Source organism: Thunnus maccoyii, chromosome 22 (genome assembly GCF_910596095.1).
Source record: "Thunnus maccoyii chromosome 22, fThuMac1.1, whole genome shotgun sequence".
NCBI classification, from domain to species: domain Eukaryota; kingdom Metazoa; phylum Chordata; class Actinopteri; order Scombriformes; family Scombridae; genus Thunnus; species Thunnus maccoyii.
The window spans coordinates 23,830,550-23,857,095 of NC_056554.1; the positions used below are offsets into that span (position 1 = coordinate 23,830,550).

The 26,546-nt window shown below is 35.8% G+C and overlaps 1 protein-coding gene across 1 annotated transcript; it reads right to left on the reverse strand.

Moving 5' to 3' along the window:
* Positions 1-458: 458 nt before the first annotated feature.
* LOC121889685 lies at positions 459-8,342 on the reverse strand. The gene is made up of 11 exons (XM_042401848.1): positions 8,260-8,342; positions 6,982-7,088; positions 6,830-6,892; positions 5,395-5,655; positions 4,700-4,951; positions 4,443-4,607; positions 4,299-4,310; positions 3,477-3,518; positions 3,195-3,260; positions 2,558-2,625; positions 459-1,678 (listed from the first exon to the last, which is right to left on the reverse strand). The coding sequence occupies exons 2-11, from the start codon at positions 7,010-7,012 to the stop codon at positions 1,664-1,666; spliced, it is 975 nt and encodes a 324-aa protein (XP_042257782.1). The 5' UTR covers positions 7,013-7,088; positions 8,260-8,342; the 3' UTR covers positions 459-1,663.
* Between the last annotated feature and the right edge of the window lie 18,204 nt (positions 8,343-26,546).

The following is a 26,546-nucleotide window of genomic DNA, read 5'->3' on the forward strand; positions in this document are numbered from 1 at the left end:
AAGATTTAACATTTTTAAACATGTCTTTGCAGAATGACAGAGCTTATAAAATTAAAAGTAAAACCAGGAAGCTACAGCTGCAGACCATCAGCTAATCATGGGACCTGAAAGTAAAGCTGCAGTCAGGTTGTAAAAACTCTTCCACTTGCCTTGCATTCGATCTAACTGAACTCCAATGTTCAGCCACTTTTAGAGAGAAGGTGGGATTCACCTCTTGTTCAGGAGGTTTTTATTTATTTGATGGTGAAGTAATATAACTAGCAGACAAGGAAGGATGCTGTATTTTCTGCCCTGCTTGATTTTTACCAGTGTGTGAGAGAAATTATTCTGCAAGTAGCCAAAAAGATGAATATCAATCACATCACAACCAAACACTGTTACACTAAATCAAATATATTATACATTTCTACAAACATACAACACCAACAGAATATCAGAAGGAGAATTCATCTAGTTAACAGAAATCCATCAATTTAACACATTTAATACAAATTAGAAGTGACCATTACAGTGCTTTAGATTTTATGATCATATGATCCAATTTTCTAACTAGGATCATATGAAGTTCCAGGGTCAGTCTTGATACAGTCATGCTCACTTAAGTTGAACTCATGTTCCCCAAATGATCTTCATGTGGTGTGAAGTCTCTCATGTGACTGGGCCCCAAAGAGAACATGTGTAGTATGTCAGTGGTTTACTGTGCTGCACTATACGTGGTGTAAACTGAGTGTATCTGCTTCAGCTCAAACCGATGTAACAGCATCATGTTGGTAGTCGACCACAGTGAGTGTATTTATAACCTGCAGCAGCAGCTCTGTTCTTGTAAACAGCCTCTTCAGACGTGTGAACATGTTGGTTTAACTGTTTCACTCTAATAAACTGCTCACTCTTAAAAATAGACACTGATAATGTGACTGAGCGAAAGACTCCAGATAAACCACAACGACCTTTTTAAAAATGCTAACAGAAGGTCAACTGCCAGTGATTATGAATGTTTACAGTGTCCATAAATGTACATAAACTGCTGTTTATTATATTTCCCATATAATAAGCTCTACTGTCTGTCATAATGAGTCAAAATAATGCTCTTAAATGTATAATATATGCAAACAGTTCACTTTATTAAACTGTTTCTGTTCTTAAGACAATCAAAGTACAAATATTTTCTTATTCAGCGAGTGTGTCTGACACTGAATAGAAACATCTATGAACCATCAACTCATAACAAAGATTATACAACATCAGCAGAACTTCATGAGAAACTTCAATGCTTTTCTGTCTTAGTGAGTGTTTTATCCACCTTCCCTCAGCCTGCATTGTCCACTTCTTTGGTTATGGCAAAAAAATAGTTTTTTACAATCCACACTATGTATAACTTTCAACTTGTAGATGTAGAAACTTCTCTCTGTGTTTCCTCCTTTGGTGGATTTTTCCTTCTGTGATTGTGGCTGCTTTAGAAAGAAGACCTTATTCTTTAAGTCTGAGGAACTGACACTAAAGCCTGATGTTTTCTGATTGTTTTTTAGAGAACTGAAACTAAGAACTTTGCAGTACTACTGTGCAGTACTACAACATAATACTTCTTAGACTATTGTACAAAACTGTATGACCTCCTGAAACTAAACCACAGAAGCTTTGAAGAGACGTCTCCTCAGTCCTTCAGTCAGGTGTCAGTGGCCTGTAAAACACACATAATACGCAAAAACTAAGAAAAAGTAGAAAATATTTTCAGTGTGACTGTTGAATGCTGAAAGTTATTGCTATGAATTGTTAAAAAAATAGCTTGATTCTGAATTGTAATCCTACCAAGATTGCTGGTAGGTGAATCAAACCCACAACCTAGTGTTTGTAAGACAGCAGAGCTAAGTACTGAGTTAACATGGTTCACACAGTTTAAAGCATATCAATCATGATTGATCTAAGCCTAAAACTTCTCGCCCAAAGATTTGATATTTTTATTACTACCTCAACATCAGAAGCCCACCTGTGGTAAAACTAGCAGACAATATTTCACAACCCATTAAAAACAGGTATTAAAAAGACATTAAAATGGCCCCTGTGACTCATTTGTCTAACGAGTAAAGGTGCAGGAAGTGTGTAATGTGCAAATGTATGTTCAGTCAGAGAGAAGACTATCTGAATCCTCCGAAATGCAAATGTATGATGGCCTCCATCATGTAACTTGCTTCATATCAGTAAAAAAAAAAAAAAAAGGTTTTCTGGACCAGTTTTAGCAACCTCACAAAAATATCAAGGTTACATTTCAAGTTCACTGCTCATAAAACAGCAACATGAGTACATGAATCATACGGTCAACCTACAGTAAAGTAGGTCCGCAATGCTGAAGACGATTGTGTCATGATTTATGGGATAGCTTCATCTTTAAATGTCCTGATAACTGTCTTTTAAAACATTTTCTGGTGGAGTGTTTCTTTTCATATTCTCTACTGTGACAGTGGTGAGTGCTGTACTAACCTTGTGGTTGTAACTTAGTTGAGTGCAAGAACATAAACTGCGATTTTAGTAGAAAGAGATGCTGTATCAGCCTCAGTCTTACCTGCAATAAAGAATAGGCACTCTCTTCCTGTAAACGTGGATTGGTGTCTGCTCTGGACACCTTTGGCTCTGTTTGAGAAACAAAGAAATATTTAATTAATCACATGATATTCAGAATTCACTGTTTGATTTTTTTATGATTAGATTAGTTATGACGGATTGAAATTACATTATACATTATATTACATTATCATTATGTCATAACTTTTTATACAGCATTGTTAAATAATCTCATCGCTTATAACACAGCTATAGCTTATTTAAAACTGTTTGGTGTATTTATGTCAAAAGGATTTTTTTTAAACTTTCCATCTCATAGTGACTATCAAACCTCACAACTTCTTGTAATGTACACAGCAAAATGTTCTGTCTGTGGTTTTCTCATGTGGTTCATAACTCAACTGCATCTATATGTACTACCAATGTTGCTAAAAGAAAGTTGCTAGCTGCTAGCTAGTTGTTTTTGTACAGAATTTGTGTACATGTGCACATGTGGCATTTGCATTACTTGAAATATTTTAAAATACTTTATGTACTTTATGTATGTACATGTTGCACCACAGACCTGCTGTGGTTTTGTCCTGCAAGAAAATAAACGCACGTTAACAGTAAAGTAGAAGAAACATAATGTAAAGTACCTTTCTCCTTCATTTTGACAACAGCATATGTCATGTCTGGATCAGCGACATTGTTACTTCCTGAGACTGGAACATAAAAACAAAAGACAGACATGTGCTCAGATGCTGCTTTCCTTTTCAGGCTGACTACAAGGGATTAATGCACTGCACACTGTAACTTTAAAGCCACATTTCAGATACTTAAAACAAATGATATTGCACAGACAGGCTGTGATTTTGTGCTGCATAAACCTCAATGACAGGTGAGTAAAAGTGAAGTAGAAATGATATAATGTCACGTACCTTCTGCGTAGAGTGGATCTACTACAGTGTTCTCTCCTGAGACTGAAACAAAAACAGCAACCAGATATTTGTTGTTGTATTTTATCAGAAAAACCTAATATTGGACACACCATATATACACTGTATATACATTGGTAATAGGCACAAACTGTATATAGCAAAGACATGCAGACATGTATGCATATATAAATATGACCTAATTATGAATTATATTAAGCCAATTTAAATTCTAGACATGGACACATTTTAAGACAATAGGTCACTGTTAACCACACACACATAAAAGCCTCCCATCCTTCCTATTTAAGAGTAAGACCCTACAAAAGAGACGAACTATGATAAAAAGTCCTATTGTAATCATTTTGTCTTTTTGCAGTCATTTTGTGTCTATTAGTGGTAGTTTTGGATCTCTTTGTGATCACTTGCGTCTATTTGCAGTCAATTTGTGTCTCTTTCTGGTCATTTTGTGTCTGTTTGTGGTTGTTTTCTTTCTCTTTGTGGTTGTTTTGCAACCCCTTGACCCTTTGGACCCCTGAACCTGTGCTCACTTAAACCATCTAATCCATTCAAAATTCTAGAGGTTTTGTTTTCCCACAAGAAAGGGTTAATAGAATGATAAAATGTCTCCTACCCATAGCAAAAAGTTAACAACACCCATCACAAAATGGTTGACTATTGATGAACATAAACTGCACTAATCAAATACACCAGATAATCATAATACATATCAGCAACAGCAGTGTCCAAAATGATGTCTCATTAGCTTATTTACATTCAAACGTTTTAGTGTTATATGTTATATGATATGATGTTATTCTTCACCTGAGTGTGATCCTGGTGTTGATTTTTCAGATGAAAAGCAAACAAAAAATAATAAAATAGAGGACAGAAAAGACAAAAAAATTGTCATCCATAGAAAACCTGGCACACCATCACGAAGTAATTAACTGAAATGTTTGTTTTTACCTTTGTGTTTCCTACAGAGAAGTAGTCCCACCACCAACCACAGCAGAGCCACCAATAAAGCACCGACAACGATCAACAGCAGGGTGAGGAGGTGAGGGGAGCGACTGTTGGAACTTTGAGAACTGGCAGGACTTTGGGGACTGTTGGTAGTCTTTTCATAAGATGCTGGAAAATAGATATTAAGCATGCTTCAACATTATGATTCATATCTTGAACCTGGAGAGAAAAACACACCAAAAGAAGAACAAATTGTTTACTTTGTTTTGAAATCTTCAGCCAGCTCTCTGGTGATTCTCCAGCTTCAGAGATGCTGCACTTGTAGAGTCCTTCATCAGACTTGGAAACATTTTGGATGGTCATGTTGGCCGTATAGCCGGTCCCGAGACGGGAGCCATCTTTGTAGAAATCCGCTATGTGTTGTGTCTGAGTTTTCTTGTTTTTACAATACAGAATCACATCATCTCCCTCCAACACAGGATGGGTAGGACTCACCAGGATCACAGAGTCAGCTGAACAATATCATAAAGACATATTTGATGTTAAACATTGTATATATTTATATATATATATATATTTACAGAAAAAAAAAATTGTTGATTCACCATATTGTACATTTATATTTATATTTATATTTACACATTTAGTTAAAACTAATTCATGATAATACTACTACTAATAATAATAGTGATAAAAACAATAATAATAATAATAGTAATGTATGATATATAGTGAATCACCAAACACACTACAAAAAATAACAGATAAATCATAGAAAATGTAATCTGTGTAATTGTTTGTATTGTGTGTATAATACGAGGGAAATATTACAAGCGGCATTTTGATTTATATCAAAATATACTATTATTAAAACCTTTTCCAAAATGATGATTTGAACTTACTGTGTAACTGTGTCCAATAATCTGTAAATAGATTTTTTATTTGCTAAACATACCAGTGACAGAGATATTTACAGCATCACTTTTTTCTCCCTCTTCATCTTCACACCAATATTCTCCACTGTGTCTTTCAAAGGTAGGATTAATGGTGCAGGATGGAGCTGATGTGTTGCAGTCAGAGTTTGTTGGAGGGATTTTGTTGAGCTTCGTCTTCACTCTCCATCTAGTGAAGCCATCATTCTCCTCACAATGTACAGAGACAGTCTCATATTCAATGAACTGCAGTCTGTCAGGAACAATACGAGGAAAAGCTGCATCTGAGACACAGAGAAAGAAAGTGATTCAATTATTATCCAACTTACTCATTCACCATTAACAAAACTAGGCATACAGTATATTTAAAGATGTCCAAACTGTTATTACAATGTAATGTCACTATAACGGGACTATACTGCATTACAAAAGCCGACAACAGCAAGTACAGAAACAGTTAAGTTGTGAAAAAGGTTAAGTAACATCTATATAAGTTATTAAAATCTTAACTTCCCCAACAAAACAGAATAAAATCATAAAATCAAACACTACACTGTATGTTAGGACAATCTAAACTAGGCTAAGGCATTTAAGCTAGTTAGCTTTTAGCAGGACCAATTTATCTGGTGTCTTTTTTCTTCATGGTTTGGTTTAGCTACAGCCTCAATTTTGATGTGTTATAACAAACTTAATTATTAAGATGTTGAAATCTGTCTCCTAAAAACAGATTTTTAGGGAGACAGATTGTAAAAAGTCTGTAAATGAGCTTTAGCCAAGGCTAGCTGTCTCTACCCTCGGACTACCGTTAACTAGCTGGAGCGCAGTCAGTGCAGTATGTTTTTTTTAAATGTCTTGTACTTCCTGATAATTTTACATACACAAAATTACACATTTCTTTGGCATAATATATTTTATATGGTAAAACAAATGTCAAAAGTCAAATTCTAGTCTTAACTCACTTTTCACCAAATGTAGTTACTGCATTTTGTTCTTGCAGGGCAGAAACTTTATTCTTGGTCACTTTTGACAGTAGTCTGATTCTAAGGTATGAATAAAGGACAGAGTGTGACATATCAGTAGTAAAAGCAATAAAAAATAAGCTCCTTATTCATGATGTTCAATATCATCAAATACTTATTTCATCTCATGATGCATGAATTTGCATATAGCATGGCGATATAGGATACAATATATAGAATATGACACAGCATGGTATAATAGTGGTATGGTGCATATGACATAGATTATTATTACAATTAGTGAATGGTGCTACACACAATGTGTAAATCCATAATGTAAGTCATAACTAAACAAAGTACAGATATAAACAGATAAACAGATAAATAAACAGGAAGATGAGTTAACCTCATCATTGCATGTGTATTTGCAATAGTTCGGCCATTTCATCCATTTTTTTCAGGCAAAGACATGTTACCCAATTAAGTGTATCCAACTCACCAGCTTTCTGAGCAAAGTAACTGTGGTGAACTTGTGCAACCAGCAGGACCAACACACCCAGCACTGGAGAGACAAATGAAGAGAGCTGATATAATATGTACCAGCTGTAAAGATGAATGGAGGGAAGGTTGACAGACAGACTCAGTACTCACTCAGTCTGATGCAGAGAGCTGTAACCTCCATGATGTCTTGCTGCTGACTGTCTGAGCATCAGACTGACATACAGTTAAACCACAATGTAGGTCAGAACCTCCTCTTCCTGTTCGAAGTATTTCTGGTGATGATGCAGCAGCAGGTTCGAATCTACAAATATCTATGTGAAGCTTGATCTGCTACAGTAGAAATCTCACTGACTTAATGTCATGTTCAAAAGAGAAAAACTGGGTGATCAACATTATAAATATGCTTTGGTTATTAAAAAGGCCCATCATCCAAGCTGTCAATGTCAGAAAATCAAAATGCATCAGCAGTGATATTTAAATAAAATATGAAGCTTCACCAACATTGACTGTTTTACTGGTGAGCCTCTTTTCTCCATCTTTTTCTTATACAATAAATGTATAAATAATCAATCAAACTGTACATGTAAAAGACATTTTTTAAGAGTGTCTGGCTACATGAGCTTTTCTTTAGCAACACACAAGCAAAATTTTGATTTTTATGCACAAGGTCCACAGTGATCAGACCTGCAGTAACTGGGCTACTTTTAATGAGTTAAAGTTTAATTTGCAGAAAAAAAATATGGATACTGTATCAATATTAAAGCTGTTAATGGATGGACTAATTAGCACATTAGTTGTCCTCCATATAATCCATTTTCTAGTATAAAGGTCTACAAAATGTTAAGATAAATGAGCATTTATTTTCTGTCAGCCATACAGTACAAATCCTCCAGACAAAACAACAAAATGGATACATTTGGCTGTAACTGCCTTCCAAAATGACCCATATATCTTCTGATTTGTCTTCCAAAACTGTTACAAATCACCATTTATTCAGTTTTCTAATTTTGCACAGCTATGGTTACAAATTTGGTGAGGTTAAAGCACATAAATTACTTGATTAGGGTTAGAAAAACATCACGGTCTGTGAAACAATAAATACTTACCACTAACTACTATGACAGGGAAGGTTAGGAAACCATGTTTAAAAGAAAACAACACTGTCTGTTGGTGGGAAATGAGAGGTGGTGTCCTGTGTCAAAGTCTTAACACTTTGCAAAGTGACCTCCAGCCGCTAAATGTCTTTATAGACATTTGCAGAAATCATTGTTGTTTTTCTTTGGAATTTTGCACTAAAATTTATTCTTTGAAAAAACAAGGAGAGTTTCCTCAAACTCATCTTTGTTCAGATTTAGTGTCTTGCTCATGGACACTTAATGTAGACACAGCACAGAACTATAGATTGTTGAAGGGGAAGTGTCACCATACCTGATATGGAAAAATCTCTGTATTAACTACAGTAGAAGAGCACATTCTTCAGAGATCTGGCTAGAACTGAACCTCCATCTTGCAGGACTCAGCACTCTGACGCGGTCATGTGTTCCTCTCCTTTCTGTTTGTCTGCATCTGAACATCTGATAGTAGTCCTACTCTGCCCTCTGCTGCCAGTCGGCCATTTTTCACTTTTAGGGTTCTAAAAAAGTCATGGCAAGCTTGCAAAGTACATCTCATATACAAGCACAATTCAAAGAGCTTCACAGAATGCAGTAAGAACATTAAAAAAGAAAAAAAAAAAGCCAGTTAAAATAAAATAAACCTTTTAAATGGAAATTTAAAAAGTTAAGAGCAAAGACATAAATACAGGATAACAGACTAGAAAAGCAGTTTACAGTGCAGTAATGAGTTGTAAGTTGACACAGATGCAACAGTCTTTAAGTTAGATTTTAAATTGGCTGTGAGTTGGGGCACATTGAAGATAATCAGGAGGTTGATTCCATCTGTGTGCAGCATTGTTGCTGGAAGCAACTTCTTACTCGAGGTTCAACCGGTTGACTGCTTCCTAAAGATCTAAAGTGCCTACTGGGTTTATGTTCCTCCAGGAGATAAGAAGAGATTGTTTAATGATTAAGTAGCAGAACTATGAAATCTATTCTATGAGTAATTGGAAGTCAGTCTAAAGATTTAAGAACAGGAGTAATGTGTTCAGTTCTCCTCATTTTTGTTAGATAAAGATACCAGCAGATGACTGATGAAATGTGTAAATTAGTGGAAAAAACATATATGGAATGCAGATTCTTCCATACAAGGCCTTCCAGAGGGATCAATGAATGATCTGATGAGTAGTAAAATGATGTGAATGACATACTGTGACCTTCACAGTCACTAGATCTCAATTTGGGAGATTTTGGAGCAACATTTTAGACATCGTTTCCAACTAGATGTCTTCACAAGTCAGTGTTGATTTTTCCTTTAATATGTCACCCATCTGTACATGCCCTGTTTTTACTGCTCACATTCTTTTATTGGCTCAATAAATTCACTATAACAATAACTACAGACTGATATTTTACATGACTGCCACTCACCTACCTTGCAGCTGGTGATGAAGACACAAAGGTCAGTTTGAACTGATAATTTACAACTCATTCAGAAACTTGAATGATTTGGAACAGTGCGTTCGCTTACTAGCTTTGTTGTTCCATGATAGGAGAGACAGAAAAATACATTTTCATTATTGGTCATATATAGACAAGACATGCATGCAAATGAACAATCTAACAGACATGCACTTTAACACACACAAGAGAAAAAAGTGACCATATCTGATATCAGATGCATAATGTTAAAGTAAAAATAACTTTATTGGGGGACTTTGGACCTGCAGCTTCTCTGAGATGAGCTGACTCGCTGAAGCAGTGACAGGTAAGGTTTGAGAAAATGTCATCCTTGTTTTTAAAGTTTTTAAGTTGAAATTTTAATTAGAAAACATTCATTGTTGACTATTTGAGAATTAAAAGCAGTGGATAAATTATCATATAACTGTATAAGTATTAAATATACTTTTACATCATACTTTTCTTCTCTATATGGTCTTCTTTTTAAAAATATACCTTTTGTTTCTGGTTTAGATCATTTTTCAGAACTCCAGAATGAAAGATAAGTGGATGACCAGTGAGTCCTTTAAACAACTGTTTTTCAGTGTAGTACATGGTTTCTTCTCTACTTTCTGATTTTGCCAAACAGCATGCATTTGTGATTTAATGTGATTTGATCATTTTAATATTCAGTGGTGTTATTACAATTTTTGTGTGTGTTTGTGGTCATGGATTATTTTCAAAATATTCTGATGGCTGAAATTTAAGTTGAAAAAGAAAACAAAATCTAGGCAGCAACTTGCTTTGCTGTCTATCTTCTTACAGGATTCATTATTCAGCTAAATGTCACATGTTTAAATATCTAAATGAAAACACACCTTCATTTATGGTTACTAAGCATATACAATAGGATTTTCAAAGTTAAACGTTTTGTTTTCTGTTTAGTATTTACAGTAATAGAATAGAATATAACTTTATAGTCCATGAGAGTGGAAAATTTTCTTTTAATCCACCAAAACACAAAAGCAGCACAAGAACATGTAACAAACATAAAGAACTAATGTGGTAACACAAAAGCACTGAAACAAAAAAAACACTGCAGTATAAAATACACCACAGTACACAAGTACAATGCTGTGGAGCAACATGTGTATCTCAGTTTTTACATGGAATAAAATACTTTTTTAATAATTGTATCCAAAAACAGAGAAAATAAATTAAAAGAACAGGAAGCTTAACGCTTTATCTCTTGTCCTGGTATACAGTTCACTCTACTTCAGTTAGGGTTTCCCAATTATTTATCTGGGAATATTCTCACCAGTTCACTCATAAACCTGCAATTCAGGTGAAAATCTTGCTAAAGAAGATGAAACTTGCCTGCCTCTTCAAGCTTGTGCCAACACAAGCCTGAAGAGCTTGTGTTGGGGCTTCCCTAGGTAGACTGGGGTTTAAGTTTCTTAAACTTTTTCAACAGGGCTGCTTTGGGTGCAGGAAGAAACATGTATGGTTTTGTGTTCTGATTTAGGGATTTTTGACTCTGCCAGGTGCAATTTTTCTTTCACTGATATTCCACAATTAGAAGTTTCTTCTCTTGCTCACTGTTAGGTGCTGCCTCCTCATTGGGTGATGTCTCTTCCTCTTGTATAATCATAGCCCTGGGTTTTGGCTTCACTAGATTGATTGTTGGCATTATTATAGCTGTCCCTGTCATTTGCAAATGCAGATGTAAGTCACAACTCACTGATGCAACCCAGTGTTTCATTTGATCGGCCTTCATACAGCGATGGCCAAATACCCCCAAACCAAAATAAATCATAAAATATCAGTTCATACAATGTCGATGGTATAGTCCATGGTCACCTGACCCTCTTAAGCGCGCCACCAAGCGCTATATATGGTGTGTCCAGGAAGTGCCTCAGTTTGGCCCATGCCCGGAGGCAACCAGAGGCAGCAGCAGCAGGTAAGTGTATAGCCTATGTGTGTGTTTTGCGTCAGCGCCGAGTGTGCACCCTCGAACGCCTAGCGTGAAGAAAAGAGTTCGGACAGTGGGGAAAAGTTTGTGGAAGTGCAGGACCGCGGGACACAAGTGCGGGCCTGCAAGGAACAGTTTTAACTGGAGCATGGCTCCGCAGGAACAGTGGGAGCGCTGCGCGCTGTGCGCTCCCGGCACCGGCGCTTTCTCTCCGGCCAAGAGAGAGAGAAACGCACGCCGGTTAGGGCATGACGGAGCGTTCACGGGCGCCCCGTCACATGGAGAACCAGAGAGATCAAGTCAAAGGGAAACTCAAGGAGGTCGAGGCAGAGAAGGAGGAGAACAAGAGGAGGCTTCAGTCAGTGGAGAGCGAGATAACAGAGAAACCGCGGAAGTATAGAAAGACAAAGAAAACTTATTAAGAGAGCAGTGGAAACTGGACCAGACAAAACAAAAATATGAAAGACAGCAGCTGAACATAGAGAAATTGCTGCAGCCAATAGAGACTCAGGCGATTCGAGTGATAAACACAAACAGGGAAACTGCAGACCAGTCAGGTAGCAGAGAGACACAAGCAAAAGGCGGAAGCAATCAGAGCAAACCAGAACTTCATGATTACATCAGGGACCTGCCTTAAATGTAAAACTACAGATGAATTTATGTCTTTTGTTGTAATGCACCTTGTAACTGTGTTTTGAAAGATGCTATATAAAATAAATAAAGTTTATTATTATAACGCACTTACAAAAATCCACAGTCCACAGAGTGTCATGTTTTCAATCCTGAAACAGGGCATTTTAAAAAAAAAAAAACTGTACCATGATGTTTACGGTTGCCATGGTGATGAAGGTTGCCTAACTTTAAGGCAGTATTAACCACATTTAAAATGATCATTTTATTTGTAACAGTTTTGGAAAGCTGCATATTAAACTCCAATCAATTGTTCTGAAAACACTCCTATTAGTTGTTCTGGAGTGCCTGTACAAACAACCTGTGTGGTTGTTCAGCCTGTTTTCTTCAATCTGCATACAAATAACACAACTTTACACTTTCAAATTGCATCGCAACAGTGCATATGCCAAAGTCCAATTTTTGCATGCAGGTGACATGCCAATCCTTCCCAGGGAAGTGACATCATATAATACAACTTTCTCTCATTTTATAAGGTGATTTTTGGTTTATTAGGTGGAGGATGTTTGGATGGATGGCTAGATAATCAGTTGTCAAAAAGCAGCAGTAGAGCAGTGTTCAAGACCACCAACTGGACATTTTTACCTTCATGTGCAGGCATTTTAGAGATTTTGGCATTTTGTTTTACCTCTGTTTTAAGCCAAACCATGATCTTTCCCAAACCCTAACCAATGGCATTTTGTGCTAAAATCCAAAATTGGACTTTCACATATTCACTGCACACAATTTGAAAATGTAAAGTTGTGTTATTTGTATGCAGATTGTGAAACTGGGTTGAGTTGTTGGACCGAGTGGCGCTGAGACACAGAAGAGCGGTTCAGGGTAGTGAACAGTGCATTCCAGTAATCAAGACAGGAGGAGACAAAAACATGAATGATTTTTTCCACATCTTGAAAGGATCAAATTTGACTTGATAAGATTTGATTTTAGCATGTTTCTTAGTTGAAAGAAACAAGATTGGACCACTTTCTTTACATGCAACTCAAAGTTCATGTGTTGGTCAAAGAAGATTTCTGACATTTGACATTTACTGCTAAAGGACCAATACACTGCTGTACTTTATCAGAAATCTTCTCAGGACCGGTATTAAGGACTTCCGTTTTATAACGGTTCAGCTGGTGGAAGTTATATGACATCCAATCCATGATTGCGGCAGAAAATAACTGCTAATTTTTAGAGTAATTCCACAGAAAATGAAAAAAACAAAAAAAAAAAAAAAAAAAAAATCCCATCGCATTTTCACAATACAGCACTTTTTAAAAAAGAAGTTGCAAAATGATTTACAGGTGAAAGAAAAATTCAAGAGAGAATGAAAGACAAGTGGACACACCGTTAATTACAAAGTAAATAAATAAATATATAAAATGAAGAAAAAGTGGGTTTTAAGATGTTTTTTTCCTCACTAAGACTAAGAAAGTGGATCATATAACTCCAGTTCTCAGATCTTTACACTGGTTTCCTGTCTGTCAAAGAATTGACTTTAAGATATTGCTGTTGGTTTATAAAGCACTGAATGTTTTAGGGCCAAAATACATTTCTGATCTGCTGCTACATTATGAACCATTCAGACCTCTCAGATGGTCTGGATCAGGTCTGCTTTCTGTTCCCAGAGTCAAAACTAAACATGGAGAAGCAGCGTTCAGTTTTTATGCTCCACATATCTGAACAAACTCAAAGAAAACTGCAGGTCTGCTGCAACTCTCAGTTCTTTTAAATCTCAGCTGAAGACTTTTCTGTTTGCCTTTTATTAAACCAAATTTGAAGGTTAATATTTTACACCTTTAGTTTCCTGTTTTATTTGTCTTATTCCTTTTTAGCTTCTTTTCCAAATTTAACACTTTATAATTATATTTTAATGTCATTTTACTTGTGTTGCTTTTATATTCTGTCTTGATGCCTTTTATGCTCCATGTAAAGCACTTTGAATTGCCTTGTTGTTGAAATATGCTATACAAATCAACTTGTCTTGCCTTTTTAAAGATTTTGTTTTTCAAGCTACGACAGCAGAAGTTTGATCGTCTGCTTGACCTTTTTAACAACTTCACATCTCAGCTTTGAAGAGCTGTGGTCAAGAATCTGCTTGTACTCTATGTGAAGAGTGAAACCATAAAATCAGTCTGAAAAGTGACAGGGAACCAGTGGAGAGAAGATAAAATCAGAGTGTGATTAAAATTTTGTTTTGGTTTGTTGCGGCAAATTTCCTTTTTCTTTTTGTATTATTAAAATATTTTTATTGATTTTTATTTAGTTTTTTATTGTATGTATTAAAAATTCAAAACATGTCCAATATCAGAGTGCAGGTCAGTTACATTATCTCAGTGTCTCTCCTCTGCTCCACTGTTACGTCTATCAGCAGCTCTCAACGAGGGGAGTCACTTCCACCTGCTACATGACGCACTTTAATTTTCTAAAATTAAAAGTATCATAAAAACAAAAACAGGATTATAAAGCCTCTTTCCGCTTTTATTCAAATACAGATAATTTTGATGCCTCAGCAAATATAAATACAAATACAAATACTGGGCTCTCTGCACATCCCTAGTATGTATTCCTTCAATGGATTTTTTAAGTAGTAAATGCTGTATATATATTCTTGTGATAATAACAACAACAACAACAATAATAATAATGCAATGAATATTAGTCACTATTTTTTTGATAATTGTTGAGGCATGAGTAGTAGTTATAGAAACAAGAGTGAAGTTAATAGACATACACAGAGGAAATTGATAAATAATAATACATGTAAATAAAAAGAGGAAAATAAAAGCAAACAAAAAAAACAGATTTCTATTTCATAAAATGGTGCTTCAGCTCTCCTTTATGTAGTCAAAGGCAAGTGTTGTTTTCATGCCATCATAGATGTAATACGTTATTAGTTTGTGAATGTTGCAACACACAGATAGGCGGGAAAGCAGGAAAGCAAACACACCTCACACGAATCAAAGTACAAACTAAGTTTTTATGATTTTGCCTTTGACCATTTCATATGATCGTGCTACTTGGGTTAGGCAGCTTTGACACACACACAACAGGTATGTTGCAGCTTTTGAAAATTAAAATCGTTTAAACTGCTCTTTTTATAATTTCTAAAAATTCTAAATCAGACTCTACCAATCAAAATATTAGTGTTTTGAAAAATTTCAGTTTGACCAACCCAGCCTTGCTTAGGGTCTTAGTCTCTCTTAGCTTTTCTTTTTTATAACTCGGGCGGCTGTGGCTCAGGAGGTAGAGCGGGTCATCCACTAATCGGAAGATAGGCGGTTCAATTCCTGGCTTTTCCAGTCCACATGTTGATGTGTCCTTGGGCAAGACACTTAACCTGGAATTGCTCTTGATGGCTGTGCCATCAGTGTGTGGATGTGTATGAATGATTAGATTTCCACTCATCGGCAGGTTGGGACCTTGCATGGTAGCCCCTGTACCATTCAGCATATGAATGTGTGTGAATGGGTGAATGTGATTCGTAGTGTAAAAAGCGCTTTGAGTGGTCGGAAGACTAGAAAGGCGCTATACAAGTACAGTCCATTTACCATCATCTATCTCCAGGACATCTATCAGTTTCATGCTGATGTTACATGACTTTACACAAAATAGTGACCTTTTCTTTATCTGTCACTTACATCAGACTACGTGGAACTTTTGAACTTCTTCTTATTTACTCCTTTGCCTCAGGTTATCTGACGGTTGTCTATGTTTTTGATGTTTGTTTATGTTTGTTAAGTCATTCTTCACAGCTCAGATCTAGTTCAGTACACGTTGAACAAGTTGTGTAAATCCTCACAAATGGTGCAAGACATTAAACTACGCTTAATTTGTCACTAATTAAAATTAAATAAAATAGTCAGAAGTAGGCTTGAGTAGAGTTTGTCTCTGCCACATATAGTGGAGCTTTCAACAGGGAAAAGATTTTAAACTACAAGCAAGAAGCTGTCTGCAGCATGAAACTGTGATTATAGACCAGCAACATCTTAACTTGTTGCCATGCTTTGATTTAAGTATAAATGTTCTTTTCTGTAAAGAGTTGAAGTAACTTTGTTTTATGTTTTATCATTCCAGCTGAACTTGTCTCGTCTTGTTACACCTGTTGTATCATGAGTGTCAAGCTGTCCAGCATCCCGACTGTTGTTTTGGTTCTCTTGGTTTTTTCTGGATGGAAAGGTTAGTCATAGCTCTTGTTGGTGATGTGAAGATTTTCATTAAAAAACAACAATTTAAGGATTACCAAAATATTAAAATGTTTGTTTCTTTTCTGAAATGAGAGGTTTTACATTGTTTACTCCTTCCTATTGTATAAGAAAAGTGAGTGACTTACTAAAGATGTAATGATACTTTAATTGTTTCTAGTTTTGCCATCACAGTGCTGATGTGTTTCTGTGATTTGTTCATTTTCAGACTATTTACACAAAGATGAGGAAATTCATCAGGAAAAGACAAATTCACTGTTTCAAGAAAAGGAAAACCAGGAGGATGTGAAGAAGGATGTGGAGAGTCCGCCAGACAAACTCGATCTGCAACTTAAAAAGGTAACAGAAAGAAAGACAGAGAGGGCAAGAAGAAGAAAGAGAAAATGTGTTGCATGAAAAATGGAAGCAGTGAGAGACTGAATCTCTCAAAACTGTTATTTGATTTCTCTTTTCTGATATTTTTCTAAAAACACATTAATCCAGCACTTCAAATTATAATATAGTAATATTTCCTAAAGAAAAATGTTGTATATGAACATAATTTTCAGGAGAAAAGGTTGTATAGAGAGAACAGACTGGTCAAGTAGCTTAATGCTCAAATTTCAGCCAAGAAGGTTCCTGTTGATGTTTTAACACTTTAGAATAGAGTTTTCTGTCTTTTGTTAGCCTGTACAGATAGTTCTAAGGTTAATAAAACAATCTTATTCCACACTGTGACAGTATATTCAATATGAGTTTGTTCCAACTCTTCAGGGAAGCTATATGATGTTTATATTGATTAGAACAGCATACAATTTATAACCTAAAGACTCCTTTTGAGCACACATACATAAACATTTAACCATAATCCATCTACCTCATGATTCCAGTTTTATTTTTTGAATTCATTTTCCACAACATTTTATGCTATGTATCTGGAATGAACTGGAATGACTTTATTGTTTTACTGGTTAACAATATCACGCAAAATTACAGCAGGTTTTTTTTCATCTTTCAGAATTTCACAAAGCCAAACACAAAGGACGGACCGTTCTTTAAATCTGCCTCCACTTCTTTAAGTGGATCAATTCCCCTTGACACAGTTTTCATCAGTCTCCTTATACACACATGTGGAGGTAACGTAACACACTGGTACTGAGCTTGGCTTTGTTTAGGTTTTACTGTAATGTTTAATGGTTTGTATAATATATACTGATCATTGTAAATCATTAATTTTAGATTTATTAATTTTAGTATGTGATGTTTAATAAACCTTTATCAGTAAAGTTGGATTTTTATTTATTATTTATCTTTATTCACACATTTTTAAATTTAAAAGATATTTTCATGTTTTTAGGGACTTTTATTAGTGAAATGCTCCTACTGTAATAAAATCCATGTTGTTCTGTGTTTTATTATTCCAGCTGACTTGGTTGCATCCATTTATACAGTCTATAACAACATTACCTTGGCCAGTGTCATTGTGGAGTTGGCAGCTGTCTTTGCTGTTTATAAATGGAAACGTAAGTCACTGCCCATTGATTTATTGATATGAAATAAAGATAACAGTGTTAAAGGGAACATATTCTGCACATTTCCAGTTGTATATTTGTATCTGCATGACTTACAGTTTAAAACTCCTTATTGATCTTATACTGGTCCTTTATGCAGCCCCTCAGTTCAGCCTCTGTCTGAAACAGGCTGTTTTAGCTCCTGTCTCTTTAAGGCCCGCCTCCCAATGAGCCCAGCCTTTTCTGATTGGCTAGCTCCAGGAAGCTTCCCCTGCCTCTGGAGGCTACATCAAGCAACCATTATAATAGGGTTTCACTTCTTTTTTTCTTTTTTTATTCAAAATATAAACTTCTCAGATACATCCGTACATGTTGGAACCAAATTTAGATCCAAAATATGTGAGTGGACAACATGAACAATTTTAGCAACAAAGGCTACAGAACAGACAGCTGTTTGTGGGCATGTTTGAATATTTTGTGACCATGTTTAACATCCAACATCAGAACATTATAACAATTTTAAAAGGCAAAATATGTCCCCTTCAATTCAACATCTTAATAAGATATGTTTTATGCAAAAATGAAACTCAACACATTTTCTCTCATCCCAAACAGATTTTTAAATATTTTGTCTCATCTCCCTTTTTTCTTCCAAAATGTCACATGTCAAATGGAAACAGAATTAAACTTTGTTGTACTTTTCATTCAATTTTACATCCTTTCTCCAGAAAAAGGTGTGCAGAGAGAGTTGGAGAAAAAAATTGTACAGCTTCAAAAAGAGTTGGAGGAGAAAAGGGAAGAACAGGAACACATGGTGCAGGTGGTCAACACCCTGATGGAGCAGAAGAGGGACCTGGAGAACCAGAAGGATCAACTCAAAGATTTTCTGGAGAACACAGAGACGCAGAGGGAAGAAAACAAGCAGAAGCTTCAGTCAGTAGAGAAGGAGATGACAGAGAAAGAGATGACCTTCGACAAACCGGAGGAATTATTGAGAGAAAAAGAAAACTTGTTAAGAGAGCAGTGGAAACTGGACCAGATAAAGAAGGATAATGAGAAACAGCTGCTGAACACTGAGAGACGGCTGGAGACAATAGAGATGGCAGTCACAAGAATACAAGAAAGAAGGAAATAGACATTCAGTTTTGACTTTGGGTAGAAAGGTCAGAGGAAGGGAAAGGCGGGAAAACCAGCCGATGTTACAAAAGATAAAGTTCAAAATTATTACCATAGTACACCTGGGAACTGCTTTAAATGTAAAACTACAGATAAATTTCTGCTCTCCGTAAAATTTAGAGGATCTGCTTTGACATAGAACACTGGTTGGTAGAGATTCAAAGGAAGGACATGAAAAATAACTTTCTTAGTTCAAATATTATTACAATGTTTGAATAGTGAAAAAAGGAAGAAAATCTATTTTTATTCAAAAAATGGAAACAGTTTAACAGTTATATAAAACAACAAAACTATTTGAATTTGAAACCACACAGGGAGAAGTATAGTGCATGTTTTTACAAGATCATCAGAGTATAGATTTGAATCCTTATGAAGCTGGATAAGAAGGATTTATTGTAACTGGGTGCAGCTGAATAAATGAAAGTGTGAAGTTTTTACTTGTTTGAACATTGATGTTCTTTATGAAGTGATATTTGATGTAAAATGAGTGATGTTGATGTTTAAATTAGAAATTAAAACTATGCAAACACAAAAATCATACATGCATTATATATTCATCACATCTGGCTGAAATGCCACATCCTTGTGTGTATATGCTCTTTGCCTTACGTTTACATACAGCAAGTCTAATAATAGAAATCATCTTCATCACCGCAGACAGTCGATGTTAAGAAGCTCTTCATGTCATGTGAGTAAGTAGGGGAGACCAGGGATGGTTTTGACATTTCTGTCTGTAGCTTGGAGCTCTTTTAAACCACTGCATTAAAAATGTGATGCAATCTAGTGACATGTGTCTGCTATTAGCTGTTATCTCTGCAACACAGACAGAAAATGCAGGTTTTTTTACAGAAGATGCAATGGTTTAGTCTCAAACACAAGGAGTGAAATGTTACAATTGACCCCATAGTCCAGGTTAGTTGTACCATACCCTGGGGTGAAATGTAACATCATGAAATAAAGATTATGACAAAAAGTTAAGATATTGAAAACTTTTTATTCAACACTTAATTGACTTTTTAACATAATTGGGATGTGTATGTATGTGTCTGTCCGTGTGTGTGTCTGTGTGTGTCTAATATTTGAACATTATAATAAAACTGAACAAAATGTGCAAATGTGCATCAGCTTCATCAATTGAACATTAGTGTGTTTCTGTGTGAGTGTGTCTGTGTTGCCAAGTATGTTGGTCAAGTATGGCACTCCTGGTGTGCAGGCTTCGTGGGCCCAGGTCTCGTGGGACTTCAGGTCATACACCAAACCCAGTCTTCCTTTAGATAGTTATTGCACACATATTCCATGCACACGATGCAGAAATTGTCATCATCATCTGAGGAATCTGTGTCCTGTGGCTCAATGTTCTGCATTTTCTGTTTTTTCTTTACTGGTGTTTTCTTAGGTAGCCTAGGTCGTTGTTGGTTTGTGCAAGTTGTTTGTCTTGTTTCTTGCCCAGACCTTTCTTTGGCAAGCTTATTTTCTGTTTCACCTTGTCAGACCTTCTTCTCTCCTCTTCTTCCAGGGCCATATTGACAGGTGTATCTGTGAGTACTGCTGTTTGTTTCCTCTTCCTTCCTGTTACAGGGTTTTTCAGGGTTGCATAGCAACTGGGCTAAAGTTCAAGTGATTCATTGTTTCTTCAGCACAGCTTGATGCGTATGGAGAGGTAGTCTGGTGGGCAGCTAGAGAAGTTATCTTCCAATACTTCCTATCATACAAAGTGGTCTGTGTTAACATATGCTTGAGAACACAAACATTGGAGGAACTGTGTTGCCAATGGCATTGACCGCACATGTGATAGAGACCACTGAACCCCTTTCTCCTGATGTCATGGCCATGTTTTGCAATCACTCTGTCTTGGGTTTGCACAGTTGTTATGCCAGACTCATTGACGTTACAAATGTCATTTGAATTGAAGTTGTGCCTCGTTATCACTTCGTCAAGCTTTTTGAAAAATATTGCCACGTTGTGTTGCTGCATGCTTCCTTTCATGTAAGCTGAAAACCAGTCAGCTCCAGCCTTTGAAGATTCGTTCCATGACCTTGGATGTTTGCACCTGTATTCCACTGAAAGCTGATATGCAAGTTCTCTCACCTGTAAATTAAATCACATAAAAAATGTTCAATATTTTCCCATTGCCACAATATAAATTGCTAACTTTCCTCTGATTTATGCTTTACAAATTCCTATCTGCTTACCTCACGTGGAGACGGTCCATAATATGCATCAGCAGTCCTCATCAGATATATTGTCAATTCCTTCTCTTGTTCATCAGTGAAGACCTTGTTTCCATTATGGTAGCCTGCATGTGAAAGTTTCTTTGATCCCTTCTCTTCTAACTTCTTTCTCTCTTTACAGAATCTGTACAGTGTGACGTGACATATATACAATTTTGTCACAGATCTGATGGACTTTCTCTGCTCTTTTGCATCATTTTATGCTCTCTTCAAAATGTTGAGAGGCCCTCCCCATCAGTATTTCTCTTCCAGGACCTAGGCATTCTGAAAGTAAAGTAAACATATAAATACAATGAACTTTTTGCTTGGGGTAGGTTGTAACATTTTTTCACATGTTGTTACAACTAACCAAGACTCTTGTGGCCATGAACTAAATAACCTTACAGCTAACAAAAACATTAGTACTAACACACTCACACACACACATACATACACATCTCTGTTAGTGCTGTATATTGTCTTGCTGTTTATATCCGCCATTGTTTATTGTTGCTTGTGTTGGATAGTTGTAGTTGTATGATAGATGTCTATTAATTGAAGCGTTATTGATTTGTAATTGATACTGCTAATGTTAATAAACTCTGTTGTGCGTTTCCTGTGATTGTGTGTATACATACTGTGATAACAGCTTGTACAATTCATACTTTTATTCATTTTAATTTTTTAATTTTTAATCATCGAAGATAATTATTGATTATTGCTAATGACAAAACCTGCTCCTACCATGTCCCAACACCAAAATGTGTTAGATGCTATAAGGAAACTGGGTTGACACTGGCCTAGATTGCAAAAATTAAATATTAACTAGTCAATTAGGCTTGTCTAGTCATTAACTAGACAAGCCTGCCAGATGAAAAAGACAACACACTTCATCTTGAAGTGTGTTCACATGACCATGTCGTTCAAAGTACAAACCATTTTATCTGAGGACTTTGATCGCAGCTTACTGGGAGGTGAGGCGACACTTTGACGCTCTTAACAGGTATGTGGGATTTTCAAAAACAATTCTACATTTTTTTAAATTGCTGCTGTCATGCTTTCAATAACCAAAACATGAATTTTCATTATATTCATATATATACAGGGAAAAAAGGCCTTCCTTCACAACAGATTGAATGTGAGACTGTTGAGGCTGTGCTACAGTAGATCATAGACTTAAATCAAAGTATGAGGTTACCACTGGTGTTGCATACTGTACATTTAACAGGGATTAAAGTAAGAAAAGATTTGTTAGTACGGGTGCAGGTGTCCAGATTGTGTGGTGAAGCAGCACAACAACAAGCTCTGAAGGTATGAAGTCAACTAAGGGGGTCCGGGGCCTGCTCCTCTTTAAAACATTTTTTTTTAAATGGTGCAATTTGGTGCATTCTGGACATGATTTTTATTCCTGGCAAAAGAACATATTTACCTTCAAAAAGTATGCAGTCAGTAAAGAAAAAAGTTAAAATTCTTGTCACTTTCATATTAATATATGTGACTGCACACCGTCTCTTGTTCTGACTTCACACTGATAATCACTACTCCCATCGATACTCCTCGGTTTGGTTCTTTATCAATACTCTTATTGGTTCTTCTTCATTACCAAAAAATTGCTTTTTTAAAAATTTATTATTTAAAAAGAATAAATTGAGAGCAAGATTAGAATTTATTTATAATTTAAATATAACTAAATGTTTCTAGAGTACTAACAGTAATGTTAACAACAGCAAAGTCACTATATAAACTCAATTATATCTCACTGGAAACAAACCAAAATGTCAATAAAATAAATGTCTCAGCCAGCAACTAAGTTTAAAAGAATTTGACAATTCATAAGATTTGTGGCAAACTAAGAAACAGTTAGACTACAGACAGATAGCTTTTGTTTTAGCTTGTTCGTAACAATTCACTATTAGCTGAGCCGGTGCACTGTGGTCATATAAAACACTGGATGAGAGACTGCAGACAGAGCAGATTGAAATATCACTTTTCTACGTGTTGCTTGTTGAACAGGTGTATTGATGAAGTACTGGATTTTTACTCATGAAGGTTTTAGTGCACTTTGAGTAATGAGCATAGTTGTCATCAACTCGAATGATCTTCGCTTCACCTGTGCTCTGCTGTTCGTTGACTTCACTCCTTGTGTGTGTGTGTGTGTGTGTGTATGGAGGAGCTCAGCCCCGACATAGAGAGCAGAGGAGAGGCTGCAGCATGAAAATAAATTACAACAAAACATTAAAAAGTACCAGTAAAAGAACCTGTAACGTTGAAGCTTATTAATATTGATGGTTTCTAATAATTTGGCCCGGGGCCCGTTTAATACCTGGTTTTATTACTCATCCCTACAGAGAAATAAGTGCACATTAAATAAAATTGCCATAACATTGATTATTTTGGAGAGAAAAAATCTATAAAACGATGCAAATACAACCGCAGGAAACTGGAACAACCGTTGATGTCTGGAACAACAAACATCTCTTTCCCTTGAAGTTTAACTGCATACAAAGTGAAAAGCTTTGATGGCAGAATAAAATCTTTTTTGCGTTAGTAGTAAAAAATAAACAGACCATAACAGAACAAATAATTCACTTTTGATGGAAATCAGTCTGTAGACGGAGCTCTTGTGCCCATGTGTGAGCCTGAAAAGTTGTCCAGGAGGAAATGTGTACAATGTATTGAAATAAGTATTATATGAGTTTAAAACTGTTCCATGCCTAAAATCAGGCATTGATAGCACCTGTTGACTCAGGTCCTATCTGTTTTTCACAAATCTGAATCTGTTCAGCATCCTCCAGATCAAATTCTTCATGTCACAAATCCATTATAAGTTTTTTTTCATCTTGTTTTCTGTGCTGTGTTTCTGTAGTTTGGCTTTCTTGGTCTATTCTCTACACACATCTATTGCCTGTCTGTTAGTCGTGGGAGAAGGATCCCTCCTCTGTTGCTCTTTCTGAGGCTTCTTCCATTTTTTCCGTTAAAGGTTTTTTTGTTTTTATTTTTTTCTTATTTGAATCAAGGGTCTAAGGACAGAGGATGTTGTATTGCTGTAAGATTGTAAAGTTCCAGGAGGCAAATTTGTGATTTGTGATATTGGGCTGCACAAATAAAATTGACATGACTTGAGATGTTATAAGTACAATGTATGTTATAAGTACAATGTATTTGTAATTATTTATTTTGTCTTTTCTGGATGAATATTACTGTAATAATATTGAACCTTTTTTCTACTAATTAATATTTTATACATGTGTATCTGAATTTTCAGCACTCCAAGATGGGTCACATGAAGGAAGGACTGTTTCTTAAATTTCTTTTCAGAACCTTTGACCACATCGTTGTCTTCATTCTCCTAATACATCTTTGTGGAGGTAACTAACACAGAGACAAATTAGTAAGGTCTAGTAAGTGTTAGGGGTATATCAAATACTAATACGTTATTCAGCAAAGCACAAATAGTGGATTTTTTACAAACATTTATTTCGTACAAATATTTTCAAAATTATTTTGTTTTTGGGAAGAAAAAAAAGTTAAATAACAGCATACAGGTTGGTTACATCGCTAACTCAGTCTTTCCCTTGTACTCTCCTGTTGCGTCTATCAGCAGGTCTCAACAACGGGCTTCACATCCACCTGCTACATGACACATTAACTTATTTTGACATCACTCCTGGAGTTGGGCGTATTCCCCAGAGATAAAGCTGAGCAACTGACACAAACAATATACTCTCAAGGGACTCTCCATAACCTGTTGTTCCCCTTCTCCTTTCCACAAAGTTAGGTTGTAAAAAAAATAGGCAATAAATGCAAAGCACAAAGCAATAATCGCCTTTGAAGTTCTTCTCTACATGTTACACATTGTGCTGTCTCTGTGTGATGGGTGGATAAATAGGTAGAGGTCTGTCTGCACATTGACAAGGCACTTGATTTTAGCTCAGTGGTCAGTGCAGTCGTCTATGACCTGAGAGACTGGAATTTGAGACCCGGTGTGGAGACCTCCTTCATAAGATAGTTTATTCATAAACAATTATTTTAACACTTTATCATAAAATTAAAAGCGAAATAAAAAACAAAATCTATTTTTACACTTATTTCCACTTTATTTTAATACAAATACAAACATAAATACTGGGCCGTCTGCACATGCTTAGTAAGTGTAATGGAGAATTGCTTGATCAGTCAATAAACACACAAAGAGAGCATTGTCAGGTTTTGAAACAACGTAATCAAATAATAACATCAGAAGTACAATGTATCATATCTCTGAGAGAGGGATCATATCACATAGAAATACCTTTTATCTCTCTGATGAGTTGGCACTCAGCTAGTTCTTAAATACACTTGTACAGGATCAAAAATACCCAAAGTTAACCCTACAGGTAAGTCAACAACCCTCAGATAGAAACAAGGGTCCAGAGTTCAACTAGTCTAGGAACAGTACTTCTTCTCAACTATATGCCAGAATGACAGCACACCACCTTTTCTTTTCTCCCTCCACAAGCTAAATAATGTAAACTACGCAGCAGAGCAAAGTAAAGAAAGTGGAAATTTTTACAGTGCTGATTGCGGCTTTTTAATCAGACAAACTCTCATCTTGTACTCCATGAGTATACAGAGACTATAGAGTACATTGAATGGTTGGTGAGTTTGTTTTGTTTGTCTCCAATTTTAAATGTTTTTTGGCTTTGAAATACAAAATGCTGACTAATAAACTGCTGTCATGCAGGAACAAAACTATGTTAGAATGGGCTGAGTGATGGGCCAACAGCGTCTCCTATAAATTCCATTTATATACGACTAGATTGTTCCCAATTACCTTCTGTTTGCAAATGTAATCCTGCATCCCATATCTGTTCAGGTTTCAGCAACATAAGCACTTGGTGAAAGGTCGTGGTTTCACTTCAATGTTAATGTTGTGCTTCATGTCACTGAATACATTTTTAATACTGTTAAATAAGTCAAACAAAACAAAAATAACTAGTTAGATAACTTTAAGAGACAAATTTAGCCCTTTACCAGGCATCTCCCTGTTTTTGTGCACAAGCCTGAAAATAATGTAAAAAAAATAAGACGGTTACTCTTCGTCAACCCTTTTTATTACAGTCATAACCCTGGTCTCATTTAAAAGGTAAATCATTAACTTTTACAACCAGAAAGTCAGAATGAGTATAAGTAATCCTGAAAATAATGCCACCAGGCTTAAAAAAGATTAAAAAGTATCCCACTGGTGGGATTTAGCTGGGATTTTAAAGTGGTGATATATAATAATAATAAAATAATAGTACTTTCAATTTGTACTGCACTTTTCATTAATAGTGAAACTCAAAGTGCTACAGTATTAAAAACACAACACACAACATAAAGAAAATAGTCATAAGAGTTAAGATAAAAAAGCCTTCCTGAATTGAAAGGTTTTTAAAAAGGTTTTTTAAAAAGAGTCTAGGGTCTGTGCTGCCCTC

What these genes read in the sequence shown, in the direction of transcription:
- LOC121889685 (XM_042401848.1), bottom strand. Translation starts at nt 7,012, where the DNA reads ATGGAGGTTACAGCTCTCTGCATCAGACTGA. An exon ending in TTACTTTGCTCAGAAAGCTG is followed by an intron (nt 5,656 to 6,829) that starts GTGAGTTGGATA and finishes TCTGTGTCTCAG; the next exon opens with ATGCAGCTTTTCCTCGTATT. An exon ending in TGTAAATATCTCTGTCACTG is followed by an intron (nt 4,952 to 5,394) that starts GTATGTTTAGCA and finishes GATATTGTTCAG; the next exon opens with CTGACTCTGTGATCCTGGTG.